Below are 16,517 nucleotides of genomic sequence, written 5' to 3'. Positions count from 1 at the left end.
ACAAATGAAACGTAGAGGTTATTCACACTGTGAAAATAATATAGTAGGATGAATCTGGGTTAATTTTTCATTATTCACACATATCCCAAATGCACCCAATTAAGTGGGGGGAATCAAAAACCCCACTAAATCCAGGATAATCAATATTTGGTTTCCCTCCCGAGTAGTTTTAAAAGAACCACATCATTGGTAGCATGAATAACCAATGCAAATAGACCTGAACAGGCCTGGAATAAAATACTGCGTACCAAAAAAGGGTTCCAAATAGATTCACATTGTCAACACCATCTTTATTTGAACACTTGCACATGTGGACAACCGAACTTGTAGAAGTGTGCATTGATGCGGTTCTATAGTGTGAATAACAATCCTGGTATGGTGATTTGCATCATTGTGCTAAAAACAACGTCTGAATGACCCCTGGGACACATATGGTTAAGCCACTTCAATGTGTGGTCAAGATGGGAAGAGTTATTTATGAGAAAGAGCAGACAAGCTAAGGGAGACTGCAGCGGTTTGCTTTTGCCTGAGCCTAGAGGGAAGGGCAAGATTACACCTTTCTCCATCTCTTGCAACAATGAAAGTAAGCTAAAGACAAAAGGGAAAGCGGGAGGAGGAGAGAAAAACAGGGGCATTTTAAAAGCAGCTGGAAAGTGGATTGAGAGAGGATTTATCAGGACTGTTCCTGCTAAATTGAGATAGTTGCCAAATGTGCTAATAGTCTGTGATCAACTTGATGCAACCAATGCTTCTAATTTCTTGACTGCAGTCTCTATTCTGATTAATGACTGAGCCAAAGTATGGGAAATCTTGAGCTATTTCAATGATTTTCTCATCTACTTTAAAGTTATGTAAACTTGCGGTCATCATTTTTTGTTTTCTTACTGTTCAACTGTAAACCTGCCTTTGGATTGTTATCCAATGTTACTTTAATTTGTTGTCTGCTATATTTTATTGTGTGAACGTTAAGATGTATGTATTAATAGGTATTACTGGAATCTCCTTCCCATGAATTTGCAGACTATCACCTTTTTAGACTACTTTAAATCCAAATTACAGAATATTCTATTCAGGGAAGCCTTCCAGCTTTCGTCTTGATTTTATGACTGTATATTTCATGACATATTTGTGTTAATTTACACCTTTACAGTATTGTTTTAACTTTGTTATAGTAATATTTTATTAATTTTATAATCTTGTTATTGGTTTTTAGGCAGGTTTGTGGTTTTTAGGCAGGCTTTTGTTTCTGTTTTGGTTTGTACTAACCTTGCCTGATGAAGAAGAAGCCAGTGAAGCCTCGAAAGTTTGCAACATGTCTATTGTGCATTTTGGTTGTTCCCATAAAGGTATCACTGCTACTGGGATTGCTGCTATTATTATGGCCAAGCCCTCTTGCTATTCCTCGAGGTGGCCACCAGGTGTCGCCATCCCAGCTGGGCTCAGACTAGGGAATCTCCTCCCTTTCCTTCGCACGTGGTTCATGCAAATGGCTGCTTGCAGAAGCAATGGCTTGTATCTAGGAAGTTTTTTATTAGGGGGTGAGTAGTGTGGGGCTGGATTAACAGCCCAGGGATTGGGGTGGACCACTGGGAAGAAGGTAGTGGAGAGCCCCACAGGGTCAGAGGAGGAGAAAAGGAGGGAAAGGCCTTTAGGATGCATCCACATTGCAGAAATAATCTGGTTTGATACTGCTTTAAATGCCATGGCTCCTCCATGCTCAGTTATCTATCTCTTCTGCCCATACTTCAGGTTCAGGCCTTCTAGCTATTCACATATTTACTATATGTATTGACTACCTAGGAATTAATTTTATTGGTTTTATGCCCAGGGTGGTTTATAAATTAATTGTATTGGTTTCTTTCAGCCTTCTCACCAGGATTCCATAGCATTCATGGTGCATCCACACTGCAGAAATAACCCATCTTGAGACTGATTTAACTGCCGTGGCTCCATGCTATGGGAATCCTGGGAACTGTAGTTTTGTGAGACTTCTAGCTTTCTCTGTCAGAGAACCTCTGGTGTCAACCACAAACAACTTTCCAGGATTCCATCGTATGGAGGCTGCATCCACAGTGCAGAAATAATCTGGTTTGACACCACTTTAAATGTCATGGCTCCATGCTATGGGAATCTTGGGAACTGTAGTCTTGTGGGACTTTTAGCCTTCTGTCAGAGAACCTCTGGTGCCACAACTAACTACAGTTCCCAGGATTCCATAGCATGGAGGCTGTATCCACACTTTAGACATAAACTGGTTTGATACTGAATTGAATGTCACGGCTCCATCCTATGGAATCCTGGGATTTGTAGTTTGTATTGGCACTAGAGCTTTCTGACAAAGAAGGCCAAATGTCTCACAAAAGAACAGATCCCAGAATATTATAGCATTGAGTCATGGCAGTTAAAGTGGTGTCAAACTGGATTATTTCTGCAGTGTGGATGCAGTCCTAGCGGAAAGAAAATAAGAGTAGGGGGGTCTCTTTTGGGTTGGGGAAATGGGGGATTGCCAGCTCTTTTATTGTGGTCCCTTCAAGTCACAAAGTAATTTTTGATTGATCACGTACTGGACTTGTTTCTCTATTCCAGAGCTTTCTGGGTGGGCTGGACTCTAGCACCCATCATCCCCTAGCCAGGTAGTATCCAGATGGTGCTATAATTGGAAAAATGTGGAGTCATAGGATCAGTTGTTGTGGTGGTGGGGGTTGTTGTGTGCCTTTAAGCCATTTCAGACTTAATGCGAATCTATCATGGGGTTTTCTGAGTAACATTTATTCAGAGGCGGTTTGCCATTGCCTTTCTCTTAGGCTGAGAGAGTGTGACTTGCCCAAGGTCGCCCAGTTGGCTCACATGGCCAAGGCAGGATTTGAATCTGCACTCAGCCTCAGGGGACAGCAATGGCAAACTGGGTCTGAAGAAATCTTGCCAAGAAAACCCCATGATAGGGTTGCCAACTTGAAGGTACACAACAACAACAAGCAACAATATTATTCTTCCCTCTCTACCCATATTACAGATGTGGGGAGTGGAGCAGAGTGGCCTGCCTAAGGTCACTCATGACTCAGGTATGGTTCAAACTACAGTTTTTCTGATTTATAGCTAAGACAGTTAGCGGCTTCTTCTGCACAGACCGGAAGGGCAAGGCTGGGCGTAGTAATAATAATGTCGTTACTTCTATTATTAGGTGTTCCATTTATATCCGTTGTTCTTCATAGCCATTAAGTTGCAAACCTTTTAGCTCTTGGGAGCTGGAAAAGGATATTGGGGACACTTGGAAGGAAGACCAAAACTCCATCCCTGTGAGGTAGGTGGTAGTAGTAGTTGTTGTTGTTGTTGTTGTATGCCTTCAAGTCGTTCCTGACTTACAGTGACCCTAAGGCAAACCTATCATGGGGTTTTGTTGGCAAGGTTTGTTCAGAGGAGGTTTGCCGTTGCCTTCCCCTGAGGCTGAGAGGGTGTGCCCAAGGTCACCAAATGACTAGGCATGGCTATTGCTGATTCAGCATCAGAAGGAAAGGGTGACAGGATGCAGAGCTTGGAAAAATGACTACTTGTGGTATATTTTCCAGAGTCTCCTATCTACTGTCACCTGTCATGGTGGCTGGAGAGATTTTGGTGAGGACACAGAGGACAGCCTTCTCAGTGTCTGTTCGCAGACTGTGGAACTCCTTCCCACTGGATATCCAGTTAGCCTCCTCCCTGTGCTCTTTCTGACAGCAGATTGAGACCTTTTTAATTAGGTTTTTGACTGATTTTAATCATATGGCTGAATAGCATTCAGGGTGGTGTGCTCTGTTTTTATATTGTATGTTGTTATGTTTTAAATGTCTTTTGAACTGTTTTTTCACAATGTGTTTTTAATAGAATTGAATTGCAATTATGTTTTTTAAAAAAACTTTTTTTATACAATGGTCCCTCCACATTCATAGAATCATAGAGTTGGAAGAGACCCCAAGGACCATCCAGTCCAACCCCCTGCCATGTAAGATCCCACAATCCCAAACCTCTGACAGATAGCCATCCAGCCTCTGTTTAAAGACCTCCAAATAAGGAGACTCCACCACCCTCTGAGAGAGTGTGTTCCACTGTCAAACAGCTCTTACTGTCATTAAGTTCCTCCTAATGTTGAGGTGGAATCTCTTTTCCTGTAGCTTGCGTTCATTGTTTGGTGTTCTAGTCTCTGGAGCAGCAGAAAACAAGCTTGCTCCGTTATCAATGTGACACCCCTTCAAATACTTAAACGCCTATCATATCACCTCTTAACCGTCTCTTCTCCAGGCTAAACATACCCAGCCCCCTAAGTCTTTCCTCATAAGGCATGCTTTCCAGACCCTTCACCATTTTTATGGCCCTCCTCTGGACATGCAAATTAAAAAAAAAAAAAACCTCTTCTTTTTATCTGAGAGAATACCTGTCTAGGTATCTGTGGTCAACATCTGCCAGATGTTGATCATAGAATCATTCCAGAGGATCTACAAATGCCTAGAGAAGTGCTTTCTCTAGGAACTTCTAGGTTCTCCAGCACAACTCTGTGGTCATCTTATGGCAGAGTTGCACTGGGACTTAGCGATTCCTAGAGAGAACATATTAATCAAAACTGCGAATAATGAAATCTGCAAAAGTCAAAGCTGTAAATTTTTAGCTAAACTTGGGGAGGTTTGTTGACTCCTGGGTTTGGCCTCAATTCACGCTCTCTCTTGTCTGCTTCTTTGTTAAAAGCTCTGTGAGCCATCTCCTGACTGGAACTACACTCTCCAACAATGGCTGAAGGTGGACCGGATGGCAGCCAACCTCCCCGGGAACCTCCCCGCAACCTCCAGGGCTTGCTGCAGATGGCAGTGACTGCAGGAAATGCTGAACCTGGTCCAACGGAGCCCATGTCTGATGAGGTACACAGCTTGGAGTGCGGTCAGATGGTCAGACCTGGGAAAGGAAGTGCAAGGACATTTTTGGAGACTTATGCTTTCCTAGGCATAAAAGTAGAATCTTACTACACTTCCACATTCACTAGGATTAGGGGCACAGGACCCCTGTGAATGTGGAGAAACCACAAATAACAAAACCACCATGTTTTTAGCTGAGAGAACACTTCTCTAGGAGTCTCTAGGTCCTCCAGCACAACTCTGTGGTCAACATCTGCCAGACATTGACCATAGAATTGCGCTGGAGAAGCTACAAATGCCTAGTGGAGTGTTCTCTCTAGGAATCTCTAGATCCTTCAGTGCGATTTTTGTTGGAACCTAGAGAGAACATATTAAATAAATCTGTGAATAATCAAAGCCGCATATGTGGAGGGATGAGTGTACATTGCAGCTAGAGTTGACTGAGGAAGCCGAGTACCAATTTGTTTTATTTTATTTTATTTTATTTATTGTATTTATACCCTGAGAAATGCTCTCAGAGCGGCTTACAAATTGTTTATTAGACAGTTGCCTGCCCTCGGGCTTATAGTTTAAAAAGACATCACACAAAAGGAATGAAAGTGAGAAAGGGGATCAGGTCCAGCAGAGATCAGGGTTTGATTCCCAGCTGTGCCATGAAACCCACTGGGTGACCTTGGACAAGTCATACTCTCTCAGTCTCAGGGGTAGGCAATGACAAATCTCCTGTGAACAACCCCTGTCAAGAAAATCCCATGATAGGTTTGCCTTAGGGTCGCCATAAGTCAGAAATTACTTGAAAGCACCCAACAACCAAGGAGGGAAGGTCTCATCCATACAGGGTGTTTCCCCTGGCAGGGCATTTCTGCTTTGTTTTATTGCCCTAAAGTTGTGGTCTGTAGACTAGTGTCACTCTATGGTCTACCAATCTTTCAAATTTCCAGGAAAGAAAGAAACAGTAGTAGTCAGTGGTGGCAAATAAGGTGCCAATCCCTGGCACACTGGGGAATTTTTGAATGGTAGGAAGATAGCTTTTAGGAGGAAGTGATGGATTTGTCTGTGACATCTTTCCTTTTTCTTTCTTCACCCCAACTGTCAATTCTCTGCATTCCAGCGGAGACAGTGGTTACAGGAGGCAATGGCAGAGGCATTCCGGGGACAAATGGATGAGATTGAACAAATGAAAGAATGCCTTCGGCAGTTGGAAGCTTCAACTCCTGGAACTGAAAGTGGGGAGAGTTCAGATGAGGCACAGTCAGATCTCGTGCGGCGAGAGGGTGCTTTAGACCTCCTGGCAGAGTTGTGTGAAAACCTGGATAATGCTGCAGGTATAGAAAGGATCTCATTCCTCTGTTTGTGTGCATGTGTGTGCAGGAGTCATTAGAGCCTTCTGTGTACTCCACCTTGGGTTCTTTGGAGGACAGACTAGATAAGAATGTAACACATAAAGAAAATACAGAGGTCCACCCTGTTGTTCGTCATCCCCACTGCTATATCCCATCTTAGACGGCATCTTCACTGTAGAAATAATGCAGTTGGACACCACTTTATCTGCTATAGCTCAATGCTATGGAATCCTGGGATTTGTAGTTTGATCAGGCACCAGAGCTCTCTGACAGAGAAGACTAAATATCTCACAAAATTATAGATTCCAGAATTCCATAGTGTTGAGCTGTGTCAAACTGCGTTATTGTGGCAATGAAGATGCAGCTCACATTGCTTCATGCTCTAGGCTAGGAATATGCAAAGTGGTCATCCCTGGATTAATGCAAGCCTGTGAGCTATCAGCTGGTGGTCTGCAGAGAGTTTTCAGGAAAGACAGAAACAGTTGTAGCTAATGCATCCAATTATGGTGCCATTCCCAGGTTTGTTATGGGGGGGAATTGCTTCTCCCTCACATCAAGTAGTCTGAAAAGCCCTACTATACAAGAGAATGTGTGGCTAGAAAACTGTTTACTTAGCAAATACTTTGTGTCAACTCATAGGAGTGAATTAGGCTACAGAAACAGTAATGCAAGGGTGGTAACACAGCTTGCAAAAATTATTTTTGGACCACAAGTCCTAGTAACCCCTAGCTCTTCTTGCTGGGGATTTAATCCAAAACTAAGCTTTTCCCAAATGTCGGGGCAGAAACCAAAATCACAGAGATTCCTGGGCCAAAGACTCTCTTATGCCCATTGCCCATCCCCATTATGATGATTGTTCCAACCCTGGGCATCAGCAATGCCCCCCATCAGCATTTCCAAGGGAAATATAATCAGATATCAATCTTTACTTCCCTGTGTCCTTTATTGCAGAGATGAGGAACCTGTTCCTCTGCAGAAGTTCCATGCTGTTGATTTCTTAATTTCTTTCAACCCTAGCAAGACCAGGCAATCAGAAGACACTATTGGGACCAGAGTTCATTTATTCTTCACCCTTCCTCAAAGAAGCTTCAAGTTGCTAGCAATCTAGAGCAGAACAATAAAAATGACAAAGTACGAATGTCTAAATTTGCAAAACAGAAAGGTCTGTGGATATTACTTTCTGATCCTGAGAAGATAGGTCATTTGTAAGGTATGCCCTACCAGTAATCCTCCTTTATTTTATTCTGTTTCCCTCTTTCTTCAGACTTCTGCAAACTGGAAGGCATGCGACTGCTGGCACACCGATACCTGGAGCATGAGGAGCAAGAGCTGCGCTGGCGAGCTGCCCATCTGGTGGGCACCTGTGCCCAAAATGTGCCCAAAGTCCAAGAGCAGGCCCTGGCGCTGGGGTGTATGAGGAAGCTGCTGCGGCTCTTGGACCATGATCCCAGCGAGGCTGTCCGGATTAAGGCCCTATTTGCTATCTCCTGTAAGTGGAAACATTGCAGAGTAACTGGAGGGTGGATGCCAAAACTAAAGTAGGTGTGACCTGGGAGGTGTGGGAATCCTCCTACTCTACACCACTGCCATTAGTCTTTTAGGAAGGAAAAAAATTAAGATTCTTGTATTTCCTCTCCCTGAGAGCCAGAATGGTGAGAGCTGGACTGTGACTCTGGAGATCAGAGTTCAATTACTTTCTTGGTCATGGAAACCCACTGGGTGACCTTGGGTGTGTCAAACACTCTCAGCCCCAGAAAACCCCCATAAATAGGGTTGTCTTAAGTCATAAACAACATCAAGGCACACAACTACAGTCGTGTCTCACTACAGAATACTCCAGAGACAGTGGGTGGGAGCTGTTAAGCTAGAAAAAATGGAGAGGCAGGGTGGGATATGCTGGTAAATAGCATTTGTTCTTTTGGACTGTTGACATGTATTTAGTTTTGTCAGCACACCAATATTGAGCCATCTTTTTCTGCATATAAAAATCCCCTTTATTTATTGTACTTATTTTTTATTTATCTTTCTATTCTTTTTCACTTTTTCCTCTCTCTCTTTTTCTTTGCCTTTCCTTGTGCTGCCAGGTTTGGTTAGAGCCCAGGAGACTGGTCTGCAGCAATTCCTACATCTTGATGGGTTCTCAGTCCTCATGAGGGCCATGCAGAGCAAAGTGCAGAAACTGAAGGTGAAATCTGCTTTCCTCTTGCAGAACCTTCTCATAGATCACCCAGAGCAGAAAGGTGAGAATAATTTTGTAGTTGTCTGCTTGGGTGGGAAGGAACTAGCTTTGCAGCTTTGTTGTATGGCACTTCATTCTGAATGGCTTCTATTATGGCTTCCTTATCCTTGACCTTCCTTTCTCGGATGTCGTATTTAATTTTGTGGGTCTTACTACCTATGTGTAGGATTACATTGCTCATGGTTTAATTGAGCCAGCAGCCTCTCTACCTGTGGCTTGATCTGTGTAGACGAATATGGGAAGCTATTTAGCACTACCTGGCCTGCCTGTTTATCTGCCTAGCCCAATGTACTCTAACTGGCATCCTTTGTTCAGGATCTTGGCCAGAAATTTTCCCCATCACTTGCTACCTGAGATTGTTTTCACTAGAGACATTGGTAGTGTATTTGGATGTTCTTGCTTATAGAACCAGCATTCTGACAGTGAATTGTCTTCTTCACTGTGTGCACAGCAGAATGAACAACAGAGTCCTGAAACCATGGAATGGACTACTATTTCATACTGCTGCTGAAAGAATCACACTTTTGAAATGGCACACAAAAGTAGTAGAAAATTGGTACATGATAAATAACATGTATAAGGATGTATGTCGTTTGCACGTATGAATTTATTTAGCATTTATTGAGAGGACGTATGTGTGCATGTTAAAAAATATGGCACCCTCCCCAGACAGTGATAGAGCTGTAATACTTTGAGTTCCCATCACCTAATTTTCCTGCTTAAGTAGATCAGGCCTCAGAGAGATTATTGGTATCATGCATAGGACCTGTTTTATGGCATTCTCCAGGTTTGCGAGTAGCTGTTTAAGGCAGCCTGATAGAGGCCATTGGGTGTTCAGAGATGTGCAGCTGCTTTCCCAATCATAGCTATGTGTTTCATTTAGCTTTACTCCAAGGTTGCATTCCCAATCTTTTTCTCCCCCCAGAGACTCTGTGTTCCATGGGAATGGTCCAGCAGTTGGTGGCCCTTATCCGTTCTGAACATAGCACCTTCCACGAACATGTATTGGGAGCTTTGTGCAGGTACTGTTGAGGGCAGAAAACAGAGGTTGAGAGCTAGGATCTAAGGGTTTGTTATCTTGATGGAGGTTACAGGTCTAATTGCATGAAGCTGGAAGGATTTATTTATTTATTTAAAATACTTATTTGTCACCACCCAGCTCAAAAGGGCTCCTGTAGCAATACACAGCAAATAAAAGCATTTTACCTGAGATAAAAGATGCTTGAAAGTAGTATTTCTAGGTACCATAGAAAATGTCTCATCTACAGTAACATAGAATGTTAATAGAATATGCATGTTTAGCCTAGTTCTCACCGAGGGATATACCTCAATCTAGGCTTAGTCTTGACAGGCTTAACCTCAGTCTTGACAGTCCAGGCTGTCAAGTTGAAAGTCCTTCCTCAAGTTTAGAAAAGTTCCTCTTTAAAACTACAGCTCCCAGGGCCACAACTTCCAAGAATTGCCCATGCTGGCTGGAGAATTGTGCAGATCTGTATTGCAAAAAGAGACGCAGTGTGGTGTAGAGTTTGAGCATTGGCCTACAACTCTGGAGAACAGGGTTCAAATCCCTGCTTGGGGTCTTGGGCAAATCACACTCTTTCAGCCTTAGAGGGAGGCAAAGGCAAAACCCCCTCTGAACAAATCTTGCTAAGAAAACCCTGTGATGGGGTTGATTTCCTGCATGGCAGGGGTTGGACTGGATAGCCCTTGCGGTCTCTTCCAACTATACAATTCTATGATTCTAAAGCACACAACAATAATAAGTAGTCCAAAAAGTATATTTCCCCCCTAGAGTCTTGATCTCCCTCTGCTATTGGGCATGTGCTCATGACCATGTACTTAAAATGGTGCCACTGACAAATGTAATACTGGGAGGTACTAACATGCTAGGGATGAGGAAGCAGCATGGAGGGAACTCGCCACCCAACTGTGGACTTGAGTGTTGAGCATGTTCTGTAGTCAATGAATATCCTATTGTTAAGGAAAGGAGGATGGGAGTTGGGATTGATCTGAGTGTCTTGAAGGGGAACCATGGCTGACAAGTTAGCAGGAAACCTAACTGCCTTTTTCCTTCTGTGTGATCTTTCTCTCCCACTTTGCCATCCACACAGTCTTGTAACAGATTTCCCTCAAGGTGTGCAAGAATGCCAAGAACCAGAGTTAGCACTTGAGGAACTGTTAAAAGAGCGATGCAAGCTACTAAAGGATCAGGAAGAATTTCAGGTAGGTTAAAAGGAGTTCTTCCTTCTCCTCTTCCCTTCTGTCATATACCTGTTGTGAGGGGCCAAGATCTTGTTGAACCATCATTGCATTTTTTAGACCAGGAAGTTCAAGTTCTGCAGTTAGAATAAATCATTCTCTCTAATTTCTCTATTTCTTGAGTAAACTTCCTACATTTCGATAGACATAGAGAACGATGGAGAAGACATAGCAGGATATGAAGATGGGCTGAAGACTTTCTTTACAATGAAAGTCTTCAGCCCATGCTATTTAACATTTACATGAAACCGCTGGGAGAGATCATCCGGAGACATGGGGCGCGGGGTTATCAGTACGCTGATGACACCCAAATCATTTTCTCTATGTCTCCGACTGATGCAGTGACTGGGGATGGCGTCTCTCCTCTCGTGGCCTGTCTAGAGTCAGTAATGGGCTGGATGAGGGAAAACCGACTCAAATTGAATCCAGAGAAAACGGAGGTACTAGTGATAGGTTCCCCTGGTCCAGGAATGGCGGTGGTTCCACCTGTCCTGAACGGGGTCACGCTCCCTGTGAAGGACTCCGTGCGCAGTCTGGGGGTGCTTCTTGACTCGTCGCTTCACCTGACTGCTCAGGTGAATGCGACGGTCAAGAGCACCTGTTATCAGCTTCGGCTGATTCGCCAGCTGCGCCCATACCTGGCCCAGAGGGACCTAGAAACTGTTGTACATGATCTGGTAACTTCGAGACTGGACTTCTGCAATGTACTCTACATGGGGCAACCCTTATACCAAATTCGGAAACTGCAAATGGTGCAGAACATGGCAGCCCGGCTGGTTACTGGTGCTCCCAGAACCAGCCATATAACACCGGTTTTAAAAGACCTCCATTGGCTGCCCATTCGTTTCCGAGCTCAATATAAGGTGTTGGTAATCACCTATAAAGCCCTAAATGGCTTGGGCCCAGGATACCTAAAGGACCGCCTCTCCCCGTACATTCCGCCTCGCACCCTCAGAACGTCTGGGCAGCAGCTACTGAAGGTGCCTGGGGCTAGGTTAGTCTCCACTACTCGGAAGACGTTTTCCATAGCTGCCCCAGCCCTTTGGAATGCGCTGCCCACAGAGCTCCGCTCATCTACGACCCTGGCCCAATTTAGGAAGGATCTTAAAACCTTCCTATTCCAACAGGCATTCCCCGAATAAATATCCTGTGGGCCTCCCTCTTCCGTGGCCAAGAGGTTGGGCTATGGGGCTTTTTGCTGTTGGGTTGATTTATTGTGTTTTCTTTTTAACTTATGTATTGTGTATTTTAATCTGTTTGAATTTTAACCTGTTGTGAGCCGCCCTGATCGTAGGAAGGGCGGCATATAAATAAAATTTTATTATTTTTTTATTAATGAGGGCTGGAAACATTTTTAAATAAAAAGCTAGAATGCCAAGAGGGAGAAAAATTCAGGGAAACTGAGATTTGCAAAGCCATATTCCACTCCAGCCTCTGAAAATGAAATGCAGTGGAGAGAGCTTTCTCCATGGCTGTGCCCAGACTGTGGAACTCCCTTCCAAGGGAAATCCAATTGACCCCTCTCCCTGTTCTTTTTCTGCCAGCTGTTTTATTCATGGAGGCTTTTGAAGTGTAAATTTATGTAACAGTAGTATGTGTAAAGTGGTGTACTGTGTTTTTGCTGAATCTATCCTTAGTATAGTGGGCCCTTATTATCTGCTGGGATTTGGTTCCAGCGCGCGCGCACACACACACACAGTGGATACCCAAATCCATGAATGGATGCTCAAGTCCTATTAAATACAATGGCATAGTAAAAAGGTGTCCCTTATATAAAATGGCAAAATCAGTTTGCTATTGGGAATTTATACTTTTTAAATATTTTCATGCTGTGGATGCTCAAATCTGTGGATAAAGAATCCACGGATACAGAGGGTCGACTGTAATTAAGTTCTAGCTGTGTCTTTAACTGTTTTAACTATGCTTTTTAATAATATTGTTGTTTTATTCTTTTTAAACTTCTGTAAAATAAGATTTTAACATAATCTTGTTTTTAATTCCTGCATGTCTCCTTGGATCCCATCCTGGGAGAAAGGTGGGGTACAAATGCAATAAATAAATAACATGCAGCTTACTCCCCAAATTTGGGTAAGTGGAGAGCCTGTGCCACATCAGTTTGCCCTTTTCTTGGCACTAGGGGGCGCAGGGTCTCTTGCTCAACTCTTAAAAAGTCAGGCACGCAGTGCTGTGGCTCTCCAGGAATAGCGATTCCCATTTAAGTACATTCGGAACGACTGTTTGCCATGCAGCCCTTCACCTGCTTAATAACAATGTGAAGCAGAAATAGCTTAAGAGGTGTTTTTGTCCTCTGCTTAGAGACCCAGAATCCAACCCTCGCTCCTGATGATGGCATGCCCCTTAGCAAACCCCAGCCTTCCAAAATTGAAATGCAACTGAGATTATCCCAGTTCTGTGTGTGAGTTTTTGTTCTTCATGAAAATGCCTACCTTCCCCCTCCCCTCCAAAGGTCTGGAAAAGAAGGAGAACCTTTGCCAGGGCTGTAGTTACTTCAAACCTTGGTGATGGCTCCCCAGGGTCACCGTAAGTCAGAAATGACTTGAAGCCATAAGAGAGCCAGCGTGGCGTAGTGATTTGAGCACTGGACTAGGACACTGGGAGACCAGGGTTCAAATCCTGGCTCAGCCATAGAAACCCACTGGATGTCCCCAGGCAAGTCACACTCTCTCAGCCTCAGAGGATGGCAGTAGCAACCCCCACTGAAAAAACTAGCCCAGAAAATTCTAGGATGGCACACAACAACAGTAACATTACATTTAAACATTATCTGCTCTTTTGTTATTATCTCCCCCCCCCTCGGTTCAAGCAGTATGGCTTTGACCATAAAGATGGCAAGGAGAAAGCAACATCTTTTAGCATCAATATAAAAATCATGTTCAGTGGTGATGATCCATTGAATGTAGGCAGTGTATGTGAGATTCCAATCCTATTTAGTTTCTTGACCTTCTTTCTGCTGATGAAGGAGTGAACCAGGGCTTCCAAGTGCAAAAGATTTGAGCTAGCTTCCTCAGTGCAACCAGGCCTGGGCTGTTCATTTGATCCCAGCTTTGTTCTGAACTGATATCCTCATCCTTTAAATTGAAGTGAGGGAAGAAGGGGAAGGGTAGGCAGGGGCCCATGTTGCTTCTTTTGCAGTTTCTGTGTTTTTTGCTATGTTTACCCAGAACAGACACATTCCCGCCCCTGCTGTTAGCAACTGGCAGTTTTCTCCAAACATAGCAATTAGGTTATGCTGAGCTTGATAATTAAGCAATTGGTGTAATGGAGTAAGTGGAAGGGGATGCAGAGCAGCTTTACTGTGTCCTGTTTAAAAAGTCCAATCCCTTTCCCCCACCTCCCACCCTGATTCCTGTTTTGCTTTGTAGAGCCAGTGAGTTGAGATGAAGCTTCTTTGAAACTTTGGGTCACATTCTTAAACAAAAGGAGCTGTGGAGTTAGAACAAGCCAAGGGGGTAGTATAGGGTGAAGGGATGGGCCCCAATAAATGTTAACTATCTCATTGGAATAATCCCATCCTCCAGTTCTGGTATGAAGAATTATCAAGGCTGGCCCAAGTCATCTTTGCTTCCTCGGAGTGTAGTGGAATCTCCTTCCCTAGAGGTCTTTAAACAGAGGCTTGATGACCGGGGATGCTTTGATTTAGAGTTCCTGCATGGCAGGGGGCTGGACTGGATGGCCCTTGTGGTCTCTTCCAACTCTACGATTCTATGATTGTTTGAGGTAGAGCTATAAATGATGATGTTGTTAGGCATGTGTTCCAGGTTGCTTCACTTAAGCACTTGAAACAAGTAGGCAGAATCCACACTGCAGAAATAATCCAGTTTGACATCACTTTAACTGCCATGGCTCAGTGCTATAGGATGCTGGGAATTGTAATTGTGAGATACTTAGCCTTCTCTGTTAGAGAGTTCTGCTGCCACAACAAACTACAATTCCCTGTCTTCCATAGCATTGAGCCACGGCAATTAAAGCTGTGTCAAACTGGATTATTTCTGCAGAGCAGATGCATCCTTGTTGTCACTTAAGTTGCAGTGATCCAAAAAGAAACAGAATTTGCCTGACCTTCCTGTGTGACTCCTTTTACTTTATTTTTTTAAAAGGAGGAGTTGGACTTCTGCGAGACATTGCTGCGCCTTTGCTTCTACAATCAACCTGATGAAAGCAACATGGATCGGTAACTTTGCTTCCCCTACTCCCACCCAGCACTGTGGAAGTTCATGCTTTAACCGTTGGAGCTGTGTCAGTTGGAGACACTTGGTGGGAAACGCCCATGTTTTTCCTTGCATAGACTGAACTGGCAACAGGCTGGAGTCGCAGAAGACCTCTGGAACGAAACATAGAACACGTTAGCCTCATGATCAGCAGGAAGACACTTTCATAACCTGTTGCTGTGTAATTTCCTCTTCCCCATCCTATGGAAGCAAATGTCTACTGCCCCCATCCAAACTTTATTGTGACAGCCTCCCTTCCAAGTAGCCAAAGAGCCAGCATTTGTAGGTGGCTGTTAACATCTGTGTGTTTAAATTGGGAAATCCATCCTATTTCCTGTCATCATACTGCTTTTTTTGAGAAACAAGATACTTAGTAGGGGATGGCCGTTGGGGAGAGCAGCAGGTGGAATTGTGTGCCTTTTAATTTCTTTGTCTTAGTTTCAGGGCATGAATTCAGATGAATTTCAAGAATTTTCGCTTTAGATGTAGCACTGTCATAGATGGGAACTGGCTGCTCTAAAGACAAAAATACTGGTTTACTTAATTGGGGAGCATCTGTTCAAAGGGACAGAGTGTGTGAAAGGCACCTTTTTAGACTGCAACTTCCAGAATCTGCTAGTCATGCCCTCTGGAAATATTTTGGGAGCTGTAGTGCAGAAAAGTGACTTCCATGCACTCTAGGCAAGGGCATCTGCTTATGTGATTGTTCAGGACTTATATTTTCACCCATGACTATTAAAAATAGATATCCAAATAGGTCAAATTGAGAAAAATTATACAAACTGAAGTCTGCAAAAGAGAATAAGGTTGTAAAAGAGACCAGCTGTGAAAGAGAATAGGGCTCCTGTACTAGTTGCCCAAAAGTGTGTTACTTTTTGTGGCCAGTAAAAGGTGCAGGAACCCTGTCCTGTTGGACATTTGACCACCCTAGTTGGAGATGATATTTATTCCTTGCCCCCGCTTAATGATTTATGACAGCTAGGTATATTCCAACAGCTTGTATTTCCCATCACTATTGTCTGTTGTTGCTGCATTCTGCTTATGTTTTGTTCTATTTTTTAAAAAGAACAAGTTGGCTTTGGGTGAGAAGTCTGGCATGTTTTTTGTTTTTCGTATCAGTAGATGCTTTAAGAAAACAACACTTACATCACTCTCCGCTTCAGCGGTAAAACAAATGACAACAAAAGAGATGTTGAAAAATCAGAGTCAACAACTGGAACCGCTCTGCTCAAAAATGTCTTCTTACTTACTACCCTCTTCCCCTCATTTTCCCCCTTCTCATAGTTGTCTAAAAGCGGAAGGTAAATGAAGTTGGGCGCAAGATAATGAGAATCCTCTTTATGAAAATGCCGAGAGGAGGCTGGCCCTTCACCCTTCCCAAAACTGACCTGCAACAAAACACATTTAGATGTGTTGGATCCTGGCCTGTGTAAAAGTATGAAGAACAGGGGAAGAGCAGCTAGGAGCCAAAGGGTGTGTCTGGTGGATTCCTTTCACTAGACTCTCTTATTATGAAACTTTCCTTTTCAGATTAGATTTGATAAATATACAACTGGGGTGGGTGGGT

At 43.5% G+C, this 16,517-nt stretch overlaps 1 protein-coding gene across 3 annotated transcripts; it reads left to right on the top strand.

Annotated features, from left to right (window-relative positions):
* Positions 1-1,412: 1,412 nt before the first annotated feature.
* Positions 1,413-16,032, top strand: HSPBP1 (HSPA (Hsp70) binding protein 1). 3 transcript variants are annotated; one of them, XM_042475680.1, is made up of 10 exons: positions 1,495-1,538; positions 3,014-3,062; positions 3,182-3,301; positions 4,717-4,886; positions 5,992-6,205; positions 7,488-7,712; positions 8,308-8,463; positions 9,388-9,484; positions 10,574-10,685; positions 14,840-16,032. In XM_042475680.1, exons 4-10 carry the CDS (start codon positions 4,758-4,760, stop codon positions 14,915-14,917), a joined length of 1,011 nt encoding a protein of 336 aa, XP_042331614.1. In that variant the 5' UTR covers positions 1,495-1,538; positions 3,014-3,062; positions 3,182-3,301; positions 4,717-4,757; the 3' UTR covers positions 14,918-16,032. The 3 variants fall into 3 exon arrangements, with proteins under 3 accessions (XP_042331613.1, XP_042331615.1, XP_042331614.1); XM_042475679.1 differs by lacking the exon at positions 3,014-3,062 and having other exon boundaries at positions 1,413-1,538; XM_042475681.1 differs by lacking the exon at positions 3,014-3,062 and having other exon boundaries at positions 1,453-1,538; positions 3,213-3,301.
* The last annotated feature ends 485 nt before the right edge of the window (positions 16,033-16,517 follow it).

This window comes from Sceloporus undulatus, chromosome 6 (assembly GCF_019175285.1).
Source record: "Sceloporus undulatus isolate JIND9_A2432 ecotype Alabama chromosome 6, SceUnd_v1.1, whole genome shotgun sequence".
Classification (NCBI taxonomy): Eukaryota; Metazoa; Chordata; class Lepidosauria; order Squamata; family Phrynosomatidae; genus Sceloporus; species Sceloporus undulatus.
The sequence above is the reverse complement of the archived record's forward strand: the minus strand, read 5'-3'. Positions and strand labels throughout refer to the sequence as shown.